Genomic DNA, 24,882 nt, shown 5'->3' on the forward strand with positions numbered 1-24,882 from the left:
GATCCCAACCAAAAGCCAATGGGCGACGGGACCTACCTCACAGAGCAGAGAGCAGAGAGGGAAAGGCTGAAAGGCAGATCCAGAGGGCAAATAGAAGGTATTCAGCACAGTAGGGCTCCATTCACAAGCAGCTAGATTAGATGATTAAATGATGTCCTCAGGACTCACGTCTTTTTTCTCTCTCCACTGTTTCTTTTGCTGGCTTCATTCTAAGGCAAAGTTTTGCCACCTGCAGCAGAGATGTCACCAGTAGCTCTAGGGTTATATACATCATGCTTAGTTCATAATTTCATAAAAAGAATAAACACATGTATAGCACTTACTATATGCCAGGTGCTATTGAAAGCCCCAGAGATACATTCACTCAGCTAAACCTCAACATCATCCTAAAATACCTACCATATTACTGGTCTCTTCAGTAATCAAGAAACTGACAAGTGACTGGTAGGTGGAAAATGAATACTGAGATTTAGATTTAGATAGTCTGGCCCTGTAGTCTAGCTCTAGAGGCTGTGCTTTTAACCAGTGAACCATACTGCTTTAAGAAAAATAACCTACCTCCTTGAACATTCATATTACTTATCAAAAAGGAAACGTGCTTATCCTAGATCAATCACTAGGCATTTTGCTTGCTAACCTGGGTCATATGTCCATCCCTAAGACAGGACGTGATTATTCACAATTCCTCCCTAAAAAAGATGCAGATTAAAGAAAAAAAAAAAGTCCATCACAGGCAACGTGGACTTAAAGAAACAGCCCTATGGACTGGAGCTACAATTCTAGTTCTGCCCAGGTTTGCCATCAACCTTGAACAAATTACTTTAGGAGATTCTGTGAGTATAGGTGGAAAGATATGAAGATCTCTAAAGAAATATCTAATTACATCTAATCACAGATATAAAATAACACATTACTATATTAAAATATAGTAATAAAATTGAGATCTGCCAAACTTGAGCATTTAACTTCTGAAATAAATTTTTTGGTCAACACTATCTCTGAAAATTCCCTTAGAAATATCTTCATTTTTTAAAATATGAAAATAGATAAAACCTTAGTTTTTCAAGTGGTCTTACAGACATTACACATGAATATTTCCTAGGAATAAACAAAGCACAATTATAATTTTATTGGTTTTAGCAAAATAAAATTACATAAGAAACTTTTTTGAAAAAACTAATGGGTAAGTTTTCTTGTTTCCTTGTCTCCAGGGCACTTGGCATTCTTTATCAACTGGTGCATAAAAGAGTAGAAAAATAAAAGATTATCATATTGTCCTTTGTATTTCTCTTTTAATATATCAGTATGATAGTCTACCAAAAAGTAGTAAATAGCTTCAATTGTGGAAAGGAAGGTATCTGGCTTTCCTTTTTGATGGCGCCAAAAGCAAGTTTTTCTTGTTTTCAACTCAACTTGTAGCAACCCTGCCAAAAACAAATAAGAAAAATATAGGTATTTCTTATTAACCACAGGGTGTGGTACAATAATGATTTCCCTTAATTACTTTAAGGAATTTTTTTTTTAACTTCTTCAATACCAATTCCAAACGGTATTTTCTCAAATGTATTAAGATATATACAGAAGCAATACAAAACACAGGATGAAATATTATCCATGACAGTTATCTATAAGTCTCAGACCTTACAGCAATGGGTTACAAGTGGTCAACATTTAGATGGTCATTTCCGTCATCTATTTACCAATGTCTTTTTTCACTTTAACCTGTGACAGGACTAAGTTCACCAATTTTCAGAAGAGTTTCATTTCCTTGATAAATTGACATTTTTAAGACATCATTCATTCTGAAACTCACTGAGACCAGATAGGCAGGTTAACAGTTCTTAATACTGTTAAAGCTATTGGATGATCACTTTTTGGCTCTCTCTTCATGTATGGAGTACCTAGAGCTGTTTCATTAGCTGTCACATCTGTGTTTCAGAGCCTTGGGGACACAGTCAGCTAATGCTGTGCTCCTAAATATATAAAGAGGAAATGACTCATGAAATCTTACAATAGTACTCTCATCTTTTGGGCTTCCCTTGTGGCTCAGCTGGTAAAGAACCTGCCTGCCATGTGGGAGACCTGGGTTCGATCCCTGGGTTAGGAAGATCCACTGGAGAACGGAAAGGCTCTACACCAGTATTCTGGCCTGGAGAATTCCATGAATTGTACAGTCCATGAGATCACAAACAGTCAGACATGACTGAGCCACTTTCACTTTCACTCTCATCTCTTACAACTCAGACGTCAACATACAAACTCAGAAGGCTTTTAGCACCTTAGACTAGCACTCAGACTCACAATAAAATTTGCTTTTAAAAAATCATATTTTATTCTAAATCAATACTCACAACAAATATAAACTGACTAAACCTGCCATTTAAAAGACAATGATCATCAGAATGTAACACAATAGGAATGACCTCCACAAGGCTTCCATTCAATACTGCACTCAAGGTCTTAGTTAACACAATACTACAAAAACAATAAATTAATTCCATGCATAATAATTGAAAAGCGAAAAATACAATTGACATCTGTTGTTGTTCAGTTGCTAAGTTGTGTCTTACTCTTTGTGACCCCAAGGACTGCAGCATGCCAAGGTTCTCTGTCATTCACTATCTCATGGGGTTTGCTCAAATTCATGTCCATTGAGTTGATAATGCCATCCAATCATCTCATCCTCTGCTGCCCCCTTCTCCTTTTGCCCTCAATCTTTCCCAGCATCAGAGTCCTTTCCAATAAGTTGGCTCTTTGCATCAGGTGGCCAAGGTATTGGAACTTCAGCTTCAGCATCAGTCATTCCAATGCATATTCAGGACTGATTTCCTTTATTATTAGGATTTTTATTAGGATTGACTGGTTTGATCTCCTTGCAGTCCAAGGGAATCTCAAAAGTCTCCAGCACCACAATTCAAAAGCGTCAATTCTTTGGCACTCAGTCTTCTTTATGGTTCAACTCTCACATCCGAACATGACTACTAGAAAAATCATAGCTTTGACTATATAAACCTTTGTTGGCAAAGTGATGCCTCTGCTTTTTAATATGCTGTCTAGGTTTATCATAGCTTTCCTTTCAAGAAGCAAGCATCTTTTGGATCACAGTCTTGTCATGGTGAAATATATTGGGGTAGAGAGATTTTTAAAAGGAACAAAAGTGCTAAACATGAAAGATGGATAAATTCCACACTAAGAATTTCAGTTCTTCAAAAGATACCATAAAGAAATTTAGAAGATGAGTCAGAGACTGCATGAAGATATTTTAAAACATAATTATCTATATTCTAGAATATATAAAGAATTCCTACAAATCAGTAAGAAAAACAAAACACTAGAAAAATGGACATAGATATCTCACAGAACAGGACATGTATGGCCAAATAAGCAAACAAAATGATGCTCAACCCAATTAGTCATTAATGAAAAGTAAATTATGACTACAACCAGATACCATATTATACCCACTCTATTGGCAAGCATCAAACATTTGATGACACAATGGTAGGAGGCATTATGAACTGATAGGAAATCTTGCACATTAATGATGGGAGTATAAACCTGTATACCCACACTCTGGAAAATAGCTGGTATCGTCCTGTAAGACTGAACATTCTTATACGTAACAAAACAGCAATTCCAGTTCTAGGTATGTTTCCTAGAGGAAGCTTGCACATGTGCAAGAATGTTCACAGTAGCACTGCGTGTAATAGTAGCACATAGTAGTGCTGTAGCAAAAACCAGAAATAACTAAATTGTTTCATTAACAGAAGACTGAATAAACCTCAGTATATTCACACAATCATACATTACACAGCAGTGAAAATGAGTAAACTATAGCTACAATCTTAGAAACAAAATGGTGAGTTTAAAATTTGAGTCCTGAGAAAACTACAAGTCAAAAAAAAAAAGCAAAACTAATAATCTAAAAAAAGCAAATCTTTAATTGAAAGTATGTTGTACAATATTATGTAAGTTACAAGTGTACAACACAGCGATTCACAATTTTTAAAGGTTACACCCCATTTATAGTTATTATAAAATATTTGCTATATTCCCTGGGCTGTACAATACATCTTTATAGCTTACTTTATAGTTTGTCCCTTTAACTTCCCTACCCCTATATTGCCCCTCCTTCACTGGTATCCAACAGTTTGTTCTTTACATGTATGAGTCTGCTTCTCTTTTATTATATCCTTGTATTTTTTTAGATTTCACATATAACTGATATCATACAATATTTGTCTTTCCATTATTTCACTTAGCATAATGCCCTCCAAGTCCGTCCATGTTACTGCAAATGGCAAGATTTCATTCTTTTTTAATGGCTGAGTAGAATTCTATTGTGTGTATATTTGTATATGTGCACCACGTATGTTTTCCTCTAGGAATTTTCTAGTATCTGTCTTACATTTATGTCTTTAATCCATTTTGAGTTTATTATTATATATGGTATTAGAGAATATTTTAATTTCATTCTTTTACATGCAGCTGTTCAGTTTTCCCAGCACCAGTTATTAAAGTGAGATGAATGCTAGTTTTAGTAATTTGGACTCCTTCCCCAACAAAAAGACACCATCCTTCCCCAATGCATTCCCCTAAGCCTTTCAATGATGAATCTTCAAGGACATTATGCCACTCTTCACTTGCAGGCTTACATTTCATGATTAAATTAGGCACTCAAACTTCCAATGTTTTGTTTTGAGAGCAGTAAAACATTCATACTATTACTCTGTAAAGTTTGGCAAAAGAGTATGTTACATTGTTAAGAGGATTCTTAATCTCAGCATTCATAATAAGAGAAACAGAAACATTCTAATACAGTACTTTTGAGGGCTTAAATAGAAATTTAGAGTTGGTTTGTTCAGCTTAATCCCATCAAATGAAAAAATGTTTTAAAATCTAATGGCAATGATTTATAACAAACAAGGGCTGTTTCTTATGGAAGTAACTTGGTTTATCTGGAAACTTGTATTTCACACACATATAGAGATAATAAATATGCTAAGCCCTAAACAGTTCCTGTGGTGCGATGAGGAGTCAGAGGGACAGGGGTTGAAGTAGGACATGCAGAAAAAACTGACTCTAGAAATCTGTTTATTTCATGATTTTGAAGGAATTAAGAAATCCATTTAAAATTCTGATATAGCACAGAACTGAAATATATGATACTTTCTATGTGATCTGAGAATAACAGAAAACTTTTGTACAAATGTGATTTGAAGCCTTAAGCACAAAGGCTTAACAGATTTAAACTGTACCTCAATAATCCCCTTTATATTTTTTTTCAAGTGTTAATGCCACTTATGTTCTTCATTTGATCCTTTCCATTACCATATAAGGTATTTTAAAGAAAAATGGCTCAGGAAAAAATCTTCAAACTGGGTAACATGCAACTCTAACTATTCAAGGGAACATGGCAGGCAGTACTCCAAAGAGCAGGGTTTTAGGGTTTCATCAATCAAACATTAGCAATAAGATTACAAATCTTATTCTGTCATCTTTTTGCAGTCACTCTCCATACACACACCCTTCCCAAATACAGAAACACACAGCACAAACACACCATTTCTTTGTCTCTCTCTGCCTATCTTTCTCACACACATACACCCAATCACAGAGAAGCAGAATGACAAAAATCTTACTAACATGTATGTTTTCAAGGGGTATAAACTATATAAATTAAGCGAGTTCAATCTAGTATTGTCATTCACTTAAGCTTGAGACTAATTAACATAAGATTCCAAAAAGAGCATACACTTTCTTTTCTACATGATGCACATTTTGAATAACTGCCTGGGTGAAGCTCTTCCAGTTTGAAACTGATTTGGAAACTGCTTAAAACCAACTGGGTAACTCTCCTGCTCTCTAATCATACACGGTATACAAATAAAACCACCAAAGAGCCAGAAATAAACCCAAAGCTTTTAGAAAAACTACTGAAAAAGCCTAAAGAACTGAGTAAGGAACACGCGAACAAGACAGGTAATATTCTTCATATTACTAGTTGTGTTATTTGGGCAAGGAAAGCAACTCTTTAAACCATTAATTATTAGAAACTAAGCTTTTCATTCTAAAGAAAAATATACAAACAAAACAAAAGAAAGAAATGTTAAATCTGAATTGGAACTATTCATGTGAACTCAATACATAGCTATTTATTTTTCTTGGCTCTGTCCACTAAAGCAATGATATACAAGCAGTAATAAATGTACCAGATCTTGGTTTCTAGTAACATTCCCCATTAAAAGAACCACAGCTTCTTCAAACAATTAACTCTAGGTCTGGGGCAGGAAAAAAGTACAAGTGAACTTGGAACAGCTTGTTGTACCAGAAAGATTAAAGAGGCCATGCCACAAAGGACCTGAAATGTTCCCAATGGCAAAATTTTAGACAATTTGGGCATCAAAAGAATACAATCATTCTAGATTATAATATATTGAATGAAAAGGAAATCTGTAAGACCACAATGATCCCAAAAAGAGGTGGTGGGAGAGAGAGGAAAAAGGAGAGAAAAAAAGAAAAGCCTGTCTTTACAGAAGAATGCCAGCAAACAAATGTAGAAGAAATAATAACATTAAAATTTCATCATTTTGTAATCCTTAATGTAATTACTGATTTAGGCAATAGTCTGTCTGCAATGCAAGAGACCAGGTTCAAACCCTGGGTCAGGAAGACCCCATGGAGAAGGGAATGGCTACCCACTCCAGTATTCTTGCCTGGAGAATTCCATGGACAGAGGAGCCTGGTGGGCCACAGTCCACGGGGTCACAAAGAGTCGGACACAACTAAGCAGCTAACACACACACACACACACACACACACACACACACACACACACACACACACATCAATAAATACTAAAACCACTTTGTAAAAAGCAGTTGGGAAATAGTTCAGTGTCTTAAAAGTATTACCCCATAGATTACTAGTAATTTCAACAAAGAAAATAAACTTTATAATGGAGAGATCTGGCAATCACCACTTTAATGTTATCAGCAGTAATGGAAAAAGGTACACTATGTCCTCTTATTTGATGTATATAATTTTAGCTATGAATAGGGTAACTAATCACCTATTAAAGGTACACCATGTCCTCTTATTTGAAGCATACAACTTTAGCTATGAATAGGGTAACTAATCACCTAAACAGCTTCATTTCTGAAAGGGAATGCTATTATTAATTATATCAAAACAACAAATATAAAGTAGAATTTTTGTAGACAACCATGGATTTATCCTTATTTGAAGTGTCCTTACAAAAATATTTAAACTGAATCTAATATTAAAACCAGCAGACAACTGACCTGTCCTCTTCACACAAGTCCAAGTCATAAAACACAAAAACAGGGGGCTGTTCTACATTAAAAGAGACTAAAGAGACATAATAACCAAATGGAATCTGAGTTTACATGCTGTATCAGAGGAAAAAGGCTACAACAAATATTTTTGGGTCAATTAGGGAAATGTAAATTTGGACTAAAGATTATAGAACTTTTGCTAACTTTCTTATAGTGATAATGGTATAGCAATTACGCCATTCTTCTTTAAGGATGTATACTTAGATATTTAAGGGTGATGTGCTGTAAAGCCTGCAACTTACTTTCAGATGGTTCAGCCAAAAATATACATATCTAAGTACACACAGATACATATAACAGAGAAGGAAGAATAAAGCGAAGGTGGCAATGCAACTCTTCTTGAATGCATCAGGTTTGAAGTTTTTGAAAGTTGGGGGAAGGAAAAGTCAAAAAAAATAAATGCAACATTTTTATTCTTATTTACCTTGAAGTCTCTCATCAGTGAATATTTTGTTTGTTTGGTTCCAGGTGCTATCTATGAATACAATTTTTTTCAGTGTTGTGTCTTTGCATTTGCTGTCATTCAAATCCTGTTCTTCAGTTTTCTTGCGTTTAATGGATGGGTTATCAAGGTCATCATTTTTGCCTCTAACGCTATTTTGACTCTTTTTTTGCAGATGAAAAGAAATATCTTTTACTGAAACAGACTTAGGTCCAGGAAATACAAGTGCAACCTAAAGCAAAGAAGCTTACATTAGTAGTGTGCTATGATCTTCAAAATTAATAAATTCAGACTTGAAACTTCAAGAGGAAAAACTATGTTGAGTATCTGAGAAAAAAGCATTAGGTTTTAGTATGTCTGCCTCTTTAATACATATATAGTAAAGTTTTTGGTTCTTCCCTAGTAACCTATAATCATAATATACTACCAAGAAATACTTCTGTACTTTAAGTTATTCACTTATTGATAGAAACAAGTTTAATTGTATCTTACATAACAAAACTAAACTCTATAATGTTTTATAAGATAAAAGGCAAAGTATGGGGCACTTTGTAAAAGAACCACTGAAAAGTGCTTGATAATTAAATAACATCTTCACCTATATAAGAAGCAAAGAGAAAACAAATGATACAGCCAATGCTGGTGGGGAAACAGTATAATAAGCCTTTAAAGCCATTACTGATGTCAAGTTTAAATAACATAACTCTGTGAAAGCCATTTGGCAATATAAGTCAAGAGTCTTGAAAGTTTCATACTCTCTAGTCAAATGAGATTTCAATTATGGGAATTTACCTGAATAATTCTTAATATACACATACTCACAATACCCAGAATATATGTTAAAGTATATTTATTACAGTGAAAACTTAAAAACAAAAAAACCTAACTGTCAAAGAACTACTCAGTGAATTATGGTACTTCCTTTCTTTCAGCATGTTTTTACTGAGACCTTATACACTGTAGAACCTCCAAGGTATGAACAACTCCTAACACAAAGCAGGCACCCAGCCAATATTTGTTAAATGAACAAATGGTGATAGAATCATGGGTATTTATCCTCCATATTTTTCCCTATTTCCAAAGATTTTTGAGTGGAGATTATCATTTTTCATATGAAAAATAAATATGAAAATTTAAAATCTTAAATTTATAAACTTCAACGTTATAAAAATTTTTCAGACACTTACAATGCACATGTACCTTTCCCCGATACCCAACTAGCAAAGTTCAGGGCTTCTTAGTTATCTTAGATTATAAGCACATCATGTCTTTTTATATTAGCTAGCACTATGTTCTATGTAACTGACATGATATCTAGCTGATCAAAGAAGGAAATACAAATAAATTCCTAGATCCCAAACTCAGATATTATTTACAAACACAACTTTCTATATAAATTCAACCAAAAATTACAAATATATTGATAGTTCTTTCTTAAACAAACAAATGCACTGATTTTTTGTTTCTAGATTTACCATACCAACAAATGTTCTCCCAAGAGACCTAAAAGAGTTTATGCGTTTCTTTCAGAAGTATTCAAGGCCTAGTTTTTTGAGATCTATAGAAACATCACTTTTCAACAAGACCAGCTGTAAAGACCTGTTGTCACCAATGTAACCATTTCAACTAGGTGAAAATCCATTAAGAATCTTGAAATGAGCAAGGAAGGCCTCTGAGTAGCCAAAATAAATATCACAAAAGCCATGTACTAAAGATTTTAATTTAGAAAGGATTTCTAAAAATCCTTCTAGCTTAGTCTTTCTTTTTTCCTTCTGGAGAAATTTCAACATTTGTAATCTAGTTTCTCAGTTTGTATCAAATTAGCCTTTTTTATGTGTAGTATATGAACAAGAATGGAGAAAGGAGAAAAGTAAAAGCAGGCCTAGCAATACTAGCAAAGAGTAAAAACTGGAAGAAATAACTAGTGAAAGTGGAAAGAGAGACTCAAAAAAGCCTAACATCTAGGATCATTTGATCTTTTAAGATACTGATGAAGTAAACTATGTTGTTAAGTGCTACAGAAGGTTAACCCAAGACCATTAAATATTAAATTATGTTCAAGTAAGTTTAGAAAGGCAATGGAGTTTAAAATTCATATTTAGATTCAATGTGAAAAGCTGTTAAAAAAATAAGCTGCCTACTTCATGGTCCTTTTCTTCATATTCTGGAATACATGGATATGTATAAATATTTACAAATTCAGGTGCTAAGAGTTTTGCATGTACAGCAGTGCTTTTGCCATCTGTTTCATTCGGATGTTTAATGATGTCAATCTTCAATGGTAGCTAAAATTTAGAGAAAAAAGAAAAATGAACAAAACAAATATAAAATTCTAATTTTTATGTTAATAAAAATGGTCTTTAAAGCTTAAATAGCAAGCTCACACTAAGTTCCTATAAATACACCTATAGTTTGAAAGTCATACTTTTTTAGAACAGAATACTAAGACTAGTAAGAGTCATAAAGCAAACACAAATTTATTTCTCAATACTGTTAATCATGTACTAGAACTATTTTCAACTCATTTAACAGACTCTCATAGCAATGTTCCAATGTCATACTCATTTGTCACACTGGACTGAGTCCTATTCCTTGCATTCAAACTATTATCTGTGTCCAGAACATTTTTTATAATTCCTATAAACTTTCAGGTCTGTTCATTTTATAATATATTAAAAAGAAATATAAGTTCAGGCAAAAGTTTTAGATCTAAAATTCAACTTAAAATTTTGTTCCTCAAAACATCTTTTGAGGTCAACGGTATTATCTTTTAATGTTAACATCATGATTCTCAGCATGTGAAATTAATTATTAATTGGAAGAAGAGTTAACAGAATGGTTCCAGGAGGTATATTCTATATAAAAAATAACTTTTCAAAATCATTTTGCCTGTTTTCCTTAGTTTCATTATTTAATTACTATGAATTATGTCCTATCTGTTTGCAAAAATAATATTCTTGCAAATTTCTTGAGTTAGGTTTTTCTATTATTTTGCTGACTTGTTTGGTTTAGTTTTCTATATAATGCTTGTATGAATCCTGCCTTCAGCCATGACTATGAAAACAGAAGCCAAGTTATATCTCTCCCATCATATAAGAAATTCTCTAGGACAGATTTTTCACTGTAGAGTTCAAATGATTTATTTGTTATGGTAAGTACTGTTCCAGCTCCCAGCCCACACTAAAAGGCAACATTCTAGGTATTTACTCTGGGGCAACAGCTATTTTACCCTGGAGTACAAAACTATCTTACTTTTTTGGAACAGATTTATTATATAGATAGGATTGAAACAATAAACTGCACATATTTGAAGTGTACAATCAAATGAGTTTTAACATATGCTACCCCTTTGACTTCATCACCACAATGAAGCTAATGAACATATCCATCATCCCCAAAAGTCTTCTTGTGTCTTCCTCCTTCCCCTTACCTCATCAACTCCCACCCATAGTCCTAGGCAACTACTGATCTATTACTATAGGTTAGTTGGCATTTTCCAGAATTTTGTATAAATGAAATTATAAACACTTTTCTTTTGATTGCCTTCACTTAGAATAATTATTCTGAGATTCATTCATGTTGTGTGTGTCATTAACTCCAGAACTATTTTTTAAAGGGGCAGTTTCTATATGCTACTAGATGATCCCAAATTGTACACAGTTTACTGTTCAGGATAATTATGGCAAGAGGAAGCTATATATCCTAGAAGGGCCATAAATATCCCAGATAACATTGAAAACATCCCTGGTTTTCAATCCAGGGTTTCAAACCCGATGTCTCCTACCTTCTCACTTAGGCCTAGTTATCATTTATAACTTGCAGGCAACTGCTTCAAAACATCAAACCAACTTCTAGTGATAGAAAATGTACCATTCAAGTAGGCAGTTCACAAATGATTTTACATCAGTCTACCTCTGGCTGAACTCTACATCAGACTTTCCTCATGAAACTCAATCCCAGCTGATGCTACTCTATATTCCCTTTCCCCAGGGTCTTTCAGTAGCAGCTCAGCATTATCTTAGTTCAGGGAAGGCAGGAAAGAAGGAAGGAAAAAAAAAAAAGAAAGAAGATCATGACAAAGTATTCTAATACTAATAAAACCGACTTTCTTATACAGCTGATGAATAGAGCTGAAAATTCCAAAGGCAATGACCAACATTTCTGATCAGTTGGCTATCTCTGAAGGACATCATTTAAATCAAGAATGCAGGACTGAAAGTTACTAATGTATTTCACAAATCATGAAACTAGCATATCATGGACTAACATCTACAAGTGTAAAACAGTTATGTAAAATCTGTGCTCAAGAAGTATTCTTGGGAGACAGTCCAGGTATCTAGTTTCCCCTGAGTAAACCTGAAAATTATACTATGAAAGCCTAGACACAGGTCAAGTCATGGAAATACAGATATGTATGTTTGTGCTCTAGTTCACACATTTTAAAAGAAGATATATCTTAAACAATGACAGGGCACAGAGTAATACTACTAGAGTTGACCAGACTCAGTTCAAGTAGAGATGTTTTGTTTTCAAAACATTTAAAGACCATCAATCAGTTCTCTACTACATTTCCTATGAGAGATTTACCACAAAACTTTCTACCCATATTTATCAAAATACAATCAGCAGAAAACTCTAGCCTTTTTCCATGTGATTATCAACCTTCCCAAAGAGAATCTTTTTAATTCTAGTACTCTAATAAAGATGAAACTTTCATCTGATGACCTTTTCTCACCTTAAAAAAAGAAAATAAGACATTTGTCATGACTTTCAACAAAATTAATGAATTTGTCATGACATTAAAAATTTTTTCTTCTGCATTAAAAAGATATATATTAATGAATTTAATCCCTAGAGTAAAATTTATAGCTTGGGAGGTACTTACTCATTATGTAGTCATCTTCCCTTCCAAAGCAGGCTACCTAAAAGCAAATGCTGAGCCATTTGTAAAAATAAAGTTAAAACTAGAAAAATTTTTAGATTTTTTTATTAATATGTACTAACTCACAAAATTTTATATATGGTAATTAAAATAAAACACTTCAGAAAATTTTGCACCATCCAGTAGGCCATTTAGAGTTGATCAAACTCTTGGTATAGTGTTTCAGCCATTTCATTAAAATAGTGGAAATTAGGTCATGGATTTAAAAAACAATACTCAATTATTAAATTTCTACAAAAATATTAGCCCTCTATTCTTAACTTTTATTATTCCGATCGCCAATCATTTTGAACAAAATATATCTTAAGATAAAACTTTTAATGGGATATTTTCTTTATGTGGCTATGATATAAACAGAAGATGAAATGATTCTGTTCGTACCTCCAAAACTATACTTCAAAATGTAACATTCTTATATGAGAGATGGGGATAATGGGAGAAGGGAGATAAAGGAGAAGAGGGTGGCAGAGGACAAGAAGGTTAGATAGCATCACCAACTCAATGGACGTGAATTTGAGCAAATTCATGTCCAGGAGATAGCAGAGGGCAGAGGAGCCTGTGGCGGCAAAAAGTCGAACATGACTTAGTGACTGAACAACAATGCGGACTTTAGAAGAATTATTGTGCTCAAGCTCTCAGTTTTTCTGAGGTAACTATGAAGCTTACTGCATTCTATACTTAGTTATTCTTGGCCAGTAAACTTTCCATTTTAGACCCGTAAGCAGACCATGGACTTGCCAAGGTAACATGTAGGCTAAAATGCAATTCAAGTAACAAAATACGAGTGTTTCAAAGTATTGTTCTTAACTGAAATTTAAATGAACCTTATCACCACATTAAACTTATTTTCTTATTGGCAAGTTCTAATGAGTCCATGTATAGAATTTGGTCTCTTTAAGGTCCTAACAGGCAGCAGTCAAATTTCATAAACCATTTAACTTAAAGTTTGAGTCACTGTTAGACAAGTTAACATATACATAACTAAGTCTTTGATTACAGAGACATGATGGTCTACAGACCTTTTATCTATATAAAAATAGTCTTGATAGGCCACAAAAAGTATAAGGTAAGCAATCAATTCAAATCAACTTGTTTAAATCTGGCGTTACATCACTATAACACAGCCCATTGAACAGGCCTTAGTCTTCTCAATTTCAGTTTAGTTTAGTTTTGGTCACTGACATGTGCCCCGTCTCCATATATAGAATGAGGCTAAACACGATTCTGCCTAAGCAAATATCAATCCTAGTTCCTTCAGAATGTGTTTTCTTCTCAAGGGCAGTCCAAAGCCCTGAGGTGGTTTTTGAAGCTCCTTCATGCAGCCTGTAAACTTCTCTCTTGTAGTTTTCAAGTTTATACCACATTTTTTCTATGCTGTAAATGAATTATAATCATTTATTTTAAAAAGTAACTGATTTCATTAAAAACAACAGTATTCATCTCATATGCAAGTGTTTCAGCAATGTATGTCTCTTTTTCTAGAAACAAGGGGGGAAAAATAGGTTTACAGGGCTACAGGATTAAACTTTCTATTAATTAATTTTCATAATGATGCCATTTATCAAGCTTATCAGTTATATTAGAGTAGGGATATATCACATGTGTTTTTAAAATCAATTCTCCTACTTTCAAACAATTAAATTTCTCACCAACCTTCACATGTGGTATCTGTTCAACAGGTACATTTTCAACTGGGACGTAACATGTATAGCAGTAGAACATTCTTGAACCACCACACTTCAGACATTTTGATCTTCCATTTTGCTGAGCTTTTTTAAGAACTTCTTGAGATGCTAAGCATAAGTTTTGAAGAGGATCTTCTGCAGCTATGCATGTAGTTTGTGACTGCTGTATTTCCACAAATTTTGAATTATCTTCTTCCCTTTCTTTGAGAAATATAGGTGCACTGAGAGACATTTTTCATTCAAATCAAAGTTTAACTTTTATTTCTAAAACACATATTGTAGATGCACTAGAAAAAAAAGTGGGGGGCAAAATAAAAAACATATAAAATTTCACTCACTGTTTCTACAAAGAAAACTACTCCATTTAATTCACAACTGTGTGCTGACTTTAGTATTTACTAAAAAATGTTAATAAGTTTTTAAACCACTAGATTAGCATGCTTTAAGATATAATATTAAAAAGCAATAAACTAAAAAAAAATTACCCTTTAAAGCTGCTGCTGCTGCTGCTAAGTTGCTTCAGTCGTGTCTGACTCTCTGCGACCCCACAGACGGCAGGCCACCAGGCTCCCCTGTCCCTGGAATTCTCCAGGCTAGACCCTTTAAAGCTAGTCCCTCCATAAAAATAGGAAGGTTGTCTCCCAGAAAAATTATTTCAAATATAAAGTTTAGGTACAAACAATCTATTTCTCAGTGATTATTTTTGCTCCACAAACAGTACTTTTGTTCTATATTAGGAATGTAATGTTTTTATGTTAGTATCACCCAGGAATGTATTCAACCCTGCAAGCTCTGACTTTCACTTGTTATTATATGACATCAAATCACACTCTGACATGACATCAATTCTCAGTCTGAACCTTGAAAAAAATACAAGGTGAAATCAGTAAAATTTAGTTGGTTATGTTCTAAAAGATGCAATTCTCTCCCACATAAATTAAAACACACATAAAAATATAACTAAACATCCATTAAAATGAGAGGCATCCACTACCAATTATAACTTTTTAAATATCTCAAAAGGTGAAACATATGCCTATAAAAATATAAAGGCATATACATAAAGATTAAAGTGTAATCTTATAAACATTAAAATTTTACAGAGTAACGTCAGTGTTCACCCATTCTAAGAATTCATACTGCTTTCAAAAATATACACCATTCAGTCTTCAGGTCTAGAGATAAAATAGTAAACTGGCTTTCTCACTTAAATATTTCGTTCAAAGGAGGATGATGGTTGCCAAAACTGTTATTCAAATACTTTGTAAGCACAATATGCTTAGAGGGAAAAAGAGACTGGGGCCCTCTTAATTTGATATGCATTCCAGAGCTGTAAAATGATTCTCATAACCTAAAGCCTTATGGTATTGTGGTGTTTAACTATGAGACTCCAGGCACTTCAAGTACAAACACTGAGAGGAAAAATGCTGTGACAGAAACAGGAAACTTTTTGTGGTTTCCCAAAACGAAAGTGAACAAAGAGTCCAGTGGAACATAATACACAATATAATTTACTAACAAGAAGTTAGTGATACTAATTTAATCAGTCATCAGTTTTTTAGAGACTCTAAATGCCAGGGAACTTGGGACCCAAATAAGAAAGGCAAAGAAAAAAAGATGTTGGTCATTGAAGGAAAAGTAAAATAAACTTGCCAAATTTATCCAAAGGGAAAGCCAAAATACAATAAATTTTTGATGTGTACTGATTAGGTAAGGGTTTACATTTTGGGTTGCTAGGACAAAGTGATATTTAAAAACGATTGTCCCATCCCTTCCTCTTGCCTCACGAACGGAAAACGTTATGTGACCTCTACTCCAAATCACCTTCCTAAAAATGACTTTTATCTTTGTCAATATGCCCTCAATGACTGGGAGAGTGCAGGATATTAAGCTGTTACCTTTTCTTGAGGCTCAGATCCTTTTAAGACTGCATGAGAGTCTTCGACCTTCTCTCTAGCAAATGCACTTGAAGATGCAGTATTCTGCACACAATTTCAGATGGTTTGCAGGTTAGATTCTAGACTCCGTCTACAAATCTAGGTAAAGAAATCTTGGCTAAGATCAAAAAGTCATTTGAAGAACAGGAGAAGGCTTAAAAATCTAGGAAGAGATCCTATTAGTCTGCAGAAATCAGAGCCACACATCCTTCTCTGGCCAACAGAAGGTCAATTCTCATAAGCCAATGGAGGTCTCATCACTGAACTTAGGAAACTAATTGGTCCCTAAATCCTCTTGGTTTGGCTTTGTTCTACCTGAGGTTCTTAAAAACATTTTTAGGCTGCAATAGTCTTGAGTTATTCAGATCACGGGCTCACCCTAAAAAAGCAATTGGAGTAGTGTAATTCAATTTGACTCCACTTCCCTGGGTATTCATTCCAGTAGCTATGCAGGGATTTGCCTGTGCCACTACAGGGCCCAGCATTAGTGGGGACTATGCAGTTCCCACTGCAAGGAGACCCAACCAGTCCATTCTGAAGGAGATCAGCCCTGGAATTTCTTTGGAAGGAATGATGCTAAAGCTGAAACTCCAGTACTTTGGCCACCTCATGGGAAGAGTTGACTCACTGGAAAAGACTCTGATGCTGGGAGGGATTGGGGGCAGGAGGAGAAGGGGACGACCGAGGATGAGAGGGCTGGATGGCATCACCGACTCGATGGCCGTGAGTCTGGGTGAACTCTGGGAGATGGTGATGGACAGGGAGGCCTGGCGTGCTGCAATTCATGGGGTCGCAAAGAGTCGGACACAACTGAGAGACTGAACTGAACTGAACCGATGCAGTTCTCAACGGTGTCATGAAAGCCAATGTAGTTGCTTGACGTTTAATGGAAAACTACTGGTGAGTTTTTCTGGAGCCTCAAAGCGCACTCCTCCTGAGATGCCTCAGAAAAATCCCCATGTATTCCACTTGGCAGTCCGTCCATATAGCTAAATGAATTTTTTTGTTGTTTAGTCATTCAGACATCTCCAACTCTTTTGCAACCCCATGGACTGTAGCCCGCCAGGCTCCTCTGTCCACAGGATTTCCCAAGCAAGAATACTCTAGTGGGTTGCCATTACCCTCTCTAGGAGATCTTCCTGACCCAAGGATCGAACCTGCATCTCTTGCATCTCCTACATTGGCAGGCAGGTTTTTCACCAGCTGAGCCATTAGGGAAGCCCCAAATTAGCAGAGCCTTATATAAGAAGTCCTTTCTCTACAAAAATCAAACAACACAAACATCTTGAGACAGTGCAAGGGAAAAGTCTATGGCTCCCTGCCTTGCCTTACCTGAACACTCTCACATATAAATAAGGTGGCTACAGAAGAGGCCTGCAGTTCTAAGTCATGGGGAGCTCCCTCCAAAGGTCTCTAAAACCATATGAACAAGGGATCCATCCTGACCTAATCAACAGCCTGTTTCTAATGTGTACAAATCATTTATTGCACACACAATGATTCAAAACTTTCAAAGCATACATCTTAACATCAACTATGTGTGAGAAATACAAGTGGAGTTGTGGGGGTTACTGAGAGAACATAAAAAGACTTCGTTCCTAAGGAACTAACAAATATTTTTACCTAGATATGCACCTGTCATTTTGCAACTTGGGTTGAAAACAAATTAACTTTGTTCTCTTTCTACCCTCTTTACCACACAAATTAATTACTCAATCAAGTTGTACCAATTCTACCTTGCACATAATCCTGTATTTTTAGTCTCAAAGTTAGGATTCTAGATGGCCCATTGCAATCTCTTCACCTCTTTGCTTTCATCTGCTTATTACTAGTTCCAGATATTTAACACGGAAAAATGTATTTTAATTTGGAGTTGCCTTTTAGTTAAGCTACCCTTCCTAGTAGTAGTCAACTCCCCAAGAGTAGAATTCCTCACTCTGCAATTCCAGAATGAGGAATTCAACAAATACTTGTTAACTAAATCAAAACCATTATGAAAAAGAAGCATTCACTATGCAACTGCTACTGAAGTATCTGACAATCTCTACCTGTAATCTGCAGCCTAGCAGATTTTTTTCTTGTTTTTCCAAAACAATAAAGCAAAAGACTCCTAGCTACCAATAAGTTAACTCCCACCCCCACCCACCCCATCCCTGTGCAGGAGATAGGAGTTCAATCCTTGGGTCAGAAAGATCCCCTGGAGGAGAAAATAGCAACCCACTCTAGTATTCTTGTCTGAAAAGTCCCATGGACAGAGGAATCTGGCAGGCTACAGTCCATGGGGTCGCAGAGAGTGGGACACAACTGAGCACACAACACAGCAATGGAACATTATATAAACTCCTTATCCTGTACTTCGGGTCATAAAAGTACCAAATAAAACCCACTTAAATTTTATTTTCCTATTTTTACGAACCTGGTCAGATGTACAGGTCCAATGGTCTACTGCTAAAAATTCAAGGTAACACCTTTTTCCTACAGGTTAACAGACTGTGCCCTCCTCACCACCATTCCCCACACACACACATAGCACACATCCTGTGGTAGAGACTGTCTTGCCTTAGTTTTTCGTGGTACACTGGGGTTTAGAGAGAAGTAATTTTTAAATATTGTGGTTCTGAATCAAGCAGTGATTTTATCACCCAGCTTCATGGAATTGGCACCTCGCAGTGTTAGTAAACCTCCTGACTTGTCCTACATTTCCAAGAAATAATTCAGACTTAAGGGCAGCCTCTTTGCTTATTACCTATTTATAACCTTAATATTTTAAATACACTGCATGGCACACTATGCCTGTACTAATTTCCTCCTTCAGTGATAACCAGTGTCCCGTAAATCACTCCAAACACTAAAAAATAAAGAATAGGGTACCTAGTGGACTAACTTTGCCTGAACAGACTTTCCTTGGACCGGACTGCACTGAAAATAATTGTTAGGGGTACCAAAAAAGAAACCAAAAACAAAAACTTTTTTTGAGGAAAAATTTGGACGCCCTTTCCCCAAAGGGCCCACAAGATCTTAAATATGCTAGCGGCCGCACAGGGACCAGGGCCCCACTCACAAGCGACACCCAGCAAGACCTCCGCCGGGGCGCGGCCAAGGAGCGTCCACTCCCGCAGCTGCCGGGCTGCGGCCAGACCCCGGTCCCCACAGAAGCGCTGAGACCCGCACGAGGAATCAGAGTGGGACTCAGACCTGCACAGCCCGCGAGTCCTCGCCCAGCTCCACGCGTCTTCCGCTCCGCCGGAGCCCGAGTGCGCACCCGGCCCTGGTCCCGCCTGGCCGCGGCGGAGCGCTTTCCGGGAGACACCAGAGGGAGGAGCCCGGGCGTTGCTAAGGCCGTTGCTAGGCCCGTGCTCAGCGCGGGTTCCGCTGGCAAAGGTAACGGGCGGGGAGAACCGCCGTGAGGGAGGGGCCCCAGCTTTTCCAGCTGTCGGTTGTGGTGTTACCCTTTTCCGGAGAGAACGGATGGAGAGCTAGGACCCTGCTCCGTGAGGCCTGGCCTCACATCCCGCCAGCGCTGCGCTGAGCTCCCTCCTGAGACTGGCCGGGACCGCGGAAGGAAGACGCGGTTCCCGAAATAGACTATCAAGGTGTAGTTGCAGTGTGTTGTGAAAAATGCTATTCCTACAGAACACTTTCCCATTTGCCAATCCCTAAAGTATTTTAGTGAGAACTTTGTTCTATTACTTTTTTTTTTTAAATGGATGTGTCCAGAGAAGTAGTTCGTATGCTGTATAGTAATGAAAGCTGTTAGAAAACTGATATCTGATAATGAGGTCTACTTTAAAACTACACACTCACGCAGAGTTGGGACTACTTTGTGCACTTTTCCAATCTGAAATTAAGCGTAGTATGCGGATAGATTATTGAACCATTTTTCCTTGCCCCACCCCAAAGAAAATCTGTAGGGAAGGAATGCCTGTTGACAGTTGTGAGATTTTAAAACACATGGGCCAGATCTTGAGCAATGTATTTATTGAATACTGTGAATTTAGCAATTGAGAGTTAAAAGAATGTTGCCCTAGGCAGGGGTCCTCGGTCTCCAGGATCTAATGCCTAATAATCTGAATTGGAGCTAATGTAATAATAGAAGTAAAGCACGCAATAAGTGTAATGCACTTGAATCATTCTGAACCCACCCCCACCCCCCGTTCTTGGGAAAATTATTTTCCACCAAACTGGTCCCTGGTGCCAAAAATGTTGGACCTTAAGTATCAAGTTAAGCGTGCATAGTACAGAAAATACAATATGGCTAATAAATTATAGGAATTTCAAAAGAACTCAGAATTGAGTGGTCAGTGAAGGGCTATTGGCTGGATTTGAATAAAGCTCTGAAGAATGATTATGGTTTAGTACAGTGTTATTCAAAGGAGTGGTGTGGGTCCCATTGGTGGAGGTCCCATTTGTAATCAAGGAAATCTAGTGACAACTACACTTTTTAAAAAATGAAATTGTCTAGTTTGGAAAAGCGGTGCATGGCACTTGGTAAGGTTAAGTATTACTTTGTGGAGTTTTAAATTATATATGTATGCATGTATACGTACACTAGGTCATGTTTATAAAATGTATTTCTCATTGTGTTTCTTTTTTAAAATGTTTGAAAGCCACTGCTTTAAGAAAGGGAAAGAGGAGAATCAATAGCAACATCTTCAAGCCAATAAGTAATTTATCATTTTAAACTAATTTAATTCAAGTGCACAGATTAAAAAGCAAATGATTCTATTTCTTTATCAGAGTGAGTACTGGGTTACAATTACTATGTGATAAATCACTCCAAAATATGCTGTCTTAAAATAATCATTTTATTATGTTAATGAGTCTTGTGTTCAGTGGAGCATAGAGGGACAAATTTTTTCTGATAATTCAGCTATGAAGACTGTGAATGCTAGCAGAGGTCCAATGTGTCGCCTCTTCATGTGGCCTGGGCTTCCCCCCACGGTATGGCAGCAGAGCAACCAGACTGCTTAGGCCTAGTGCTCCAAAACCAAGTGTTGCAGTGAACAAGGCAGAAACTACATGTTGTTTTTCTAACCTAGTCCCCAAAAGAAATAGCATTATTTCTCTCACATTCTTTTGATTGTAAGTGAGTTTGAAGCCATGTCCAAATTTTAGGAGAGGGGACATAGATGTTGCTTTTCAAAATACCATCAAGGAGTTTGTGGCTGTTTTTTAAAAAACCAACACTGACTTTACTGCTGTCACCGAAAACCCCAAATTTCAGTGATTTAATACAATAGATTTTTATTTCTCACAAGAAATCCATTGTGGATGTTACTAGTCAGATAAAGTGTTAAACTCAAGAATGTGAGTTTCTTTTTATTTTTAGTGGTTCTGCTGTTCCCTGTGACTTGGGGTTCACAGCTTACCTGACAAGAGAAAAAGCACAGTGAATCACGTAAGAAGTTGTAAAGGTCAGCCCTAAAAAAGGCATATATCACTTTGCCCACATTTCATTAGCCAGTTTAATCCAAGGTCCCTTCTTTAACTGCAAAGGAGCCTGAGAAATGTAGAGAAACACACAGATATTGGTGAGCAATAACAGTTTGCCACATTCTAAGTTTTTAGCCAAAAACCCTGTAGTCCCCAACCCCTCTGCTAGATTTCATTTTTCATTAGTTATCTATTTTATACATAATATCAATAATGTATGCATCAATACATACATACGTACAGTATGTATACCAGTCTCCCAATTTCCCCCAACCCCTTTCCTCTTTGGTGTCTATATGTTTGTTCTCTACATCTATGTCTGTATTTCTTCTTTGCAAATAGAATCACCATTACCATTTTTCTAGATTCCACATGTATTCATTAATATGTAATATTTTCCTCATTCCAACTTACTTCACTCTGTATGACACTCTCTAGGTGCCTCCGCATTTCTACAAATGACCCAATTTTATTCCTTTTTATGGCTGAGTAATATTCCATTGTGTATATGTACCAGATCTTCTTTATACATTGCCCTGTTGATGGAAATTTAGGTTGCTTTCATGTCCTGGCTATTGTAAATAGTGCTGCAGTGGACATTGGAGTGCATGTGTCTTTTTGAATTATGGCTTTCTTTGAGTGTATGCCCAATAGTGGAATTGCTGGATTATATACTAGTTCTATTTTTAGTTTTTTAAGTAACCTCCATACTTTTCTTAAAAGAAAAATTTTTTTCAAGTATTTTCAATTGTTCTCCTATTTATTTCATATGTCAAAATATACTACAGTTTCTTGATTTTTTTTTCACTCTCCAACATTATCTGTTAACTTTCTCCTTTAGAAGTCAATCATAAAGCTCTTTTATAACACCACTCCCAAGTGTGAACATTCCTTCTCTCCCCCACACTCTTGTTATCCTCTCATCTCTCAATATAGTAGTCTCACAGTTTTTGTTTAAAGTAACATTTTTAAATATTATTTGACCCTGAAGCACATATGATCACATTAACTTTTAATACACCCTTTTATTTCTTTGCCTTAATAATTGCCATGTTCTGTCTGCTTACTAATAATCTATCCTCAGAAACTCTGCCAAAGTAACAAAACATTACAATCAAACATACTGATTAATCTAGCTGATTTTGTTTTCCTTCCAGATGTTCTTTCTAGAACATTTCAACCTCTAATTCATTCAGTATTGGTTGCTTTTACTCATTGACTACTGATCTCCTGTGTTAGATCCCTTGTTCTTTTTTCTTTGCATAATCCTTTGTTTTTCTGAAACATATTTTCTAATAGTTTCCTGAGAAAAGGTAAATGAGAGTATTGTAGACAGCATCATAACCACTCTCAACGCAGATCCTATTGATATGTTTTCCTGTGTGGCAGAAGGAACTTTGTACATGTGATTAAGTTAAGGATCCTGCAATGAGGAAATTACAGGATTATCTACGTGGGTTCAACATAATCATAAGTGTCCCTATAAAATGGATTATAAGAGGTCAGAAAGGGGAGAAGATGCTATACTACTGGCTTTGAGGTTGAAAGAAGGAGCGAAGGAGCAAAGCAGTGTAGGGGGTTCCTAGAAGCTGCAAAAGGCAAGGAAACAGATTCTCCCCTAGAACCTCCAGAAGGAGTATAGCTCTGCAGACCTATTTCAGGCCTCTGACCTCCAGATATGGGAGATAAGTAAACCTGTATTGATTTAAGCAGTTAAGTTTGCAGTAATTTGTTAGAGCAGCTATGTGAAACTAATAATAGAGAAAAATGGTGATTTTTTTTAAACTGACTTAAAAATCTGAAGCATGACATGTATTTAATTGAAGGGCTGTCTGTATTTATATTTGAATTTCTAGTTTGAAAGTCATTTTCTAGAAATAATTATCTAAATTCTTATCTTTTAACCTCTGATTCTTATCTTTAACACTTTTATTCTAGTTTCCAGAACATTGCTTCAGCTTCCTCCCCATAAACATTTTGTTGACTAATTAATTAATTTCATTATATTTATACCTTTTATTTTTTCCCTATTGCCTCATAAAATACTGTTTTTTGGTTTCAGGGATGCATTATTTTATCATCTCTCTCTAAGAATCTTAAAGACATTTTTAAAGTTTCCTTCTGTTCCCTATATTATCTGTATCCTCTCTGATTTTATTTTCAGTTATCTTTTCTGATTTCTAGTTTTTAATTTTTATCTTTTTTGATATTTTGCAGCTGTTCCTCAAATATCTAGTAAACCTTGGATTTCTGTTTGTATTGAAGAATGAAGATTAAAATAGTGATATAAAGCTCACTGTGTTTTCATAAGAGGATCAGATTTTTCATTGGAAAATTTTCAAACATTCTATAGAATAAAAGGCACTAATGATGATAAGAGCAGAAATCAATGAAAGTGAAAACAAATGTGCATTAGAGGAAAGCAACAGGCCAAAATTGGTTCTTTAAAAAGATTAATAAAATTGAAAAGCCTTAAACTGACCAAGTAAAAAGAGAAAACTCAAAATACAAATATCAAGAATGAAAGTGGTAATATCCTACGGGTGATAAAAATAATAAGAGGATATTAAGAACAAATATTTATATCAAAGTATTTGACATTTTTTGCTTTCCTTGAAAAACACAATTTACCAAAACTGATAAAAAAGGAAATAGACAATGTCAATGACTGTATCAATTTTGAGAAATTACATCTATGTTAGTCTGCTCTAGCTGCCATAATAGAATACTACAGACTTGGTCACTTAACAGAAATTTATTTTCTCACAGTGGTGGAGGCCTGAAGTCTAAAACCAAGGTGCTGTCAGTGTTGGTTTCCGGTGAGCCCTTTTTTTCTGGCTTCTAGATGGCGGCATTCTCACTGTGTCCTCACATAGCCTTTGTGCATGCACAGAGAGAAAGATCCCTGCGGTGTCTCTTACTCTTCTTATAAGAATAGCACTCTTATTGAACTAAGGCCCCACCCTTAAGACCTCATTAAATTTAATTTCTTCTCCAAAGGCTCCATCTCCAAATATAGTCACATTGAGGGTTAGGTCTTCAAGGTAGGCCCTAAGGAAAAACACAATGTCTGAAATGAAGACTT

The 24,882-nt window shown here is 35.8% G+C and overlaps 1 protein-coding gene across 1 annotated transcript; it reads right to left on the bottom strand.

The window, feature by feature from the left end:
- Positions 1-1,176: 1,176 nt before the first annotated feature.
- On the bottom strand, positions 1,177-19,598 carry DTWD1 (DTW domain containing 1). Its single transcript, XM_052647123.1, has 6 exons — positions 19,560-19,598; positions 16,326-16,463; positions 14,396-14,714; positions 9,942-10,085; positions 7,783-8,032; positions 1,177-1,424 (listed from the first exon to the last, which is right to left on the bottom strand). Exons 3-6 carry the CDS (start codon positions 14,657-14,659, stop codon positions 1,177-1,179), a joined length of 906 nt encoding a protein of 301 aa, XP_052503083.1. The 5' UTR covers positions 14,660-14,714; positions 16,326-16,463; positions 19,560-19,598.
- Between the last annotated feature and the right edge of the window lie 5,284 nt (positions 19,599-24,882).

Source organism: Budorcas taxicolor, chromosome 10, assembly GCF_023091745.1.
Source record: "Budorcas taxicolor isolate Tak-1 chromosome 10, Takin1.1, whole genome shotgun sequence".
NCBI lineage: Eukaryota > Metazoa > Chordata > Mammalia > Artiodactyla > Bovidae > Budorcas > Budorcas taxicolor.

Excerpts from the sequence above, each read along its gene's own strand:
- DTWD1 (XM_052647123.1), bottom strand. The coding sequence starts at position 14,659 with ATGTCTCTCAGTGCACCTATATTTCTCAAAGAAAGGGAAGAAGATAAT. Across the intron at positions 10,086-14,395 it reads AACAGATACCACATGTGAAG|CTACCATTGAAGATTGACAT; the intron begins GTTGGTGAGAAA and ends TCTAAATTTTAG. Across the intron at positions 1,425-7,782 it reads CACTGATGAGAGACTTCAAG|GGTTGCTACAAGTTGAGTTG; the intron begins GTAAATAAGAAT and ends TGTTTTTGGCAG.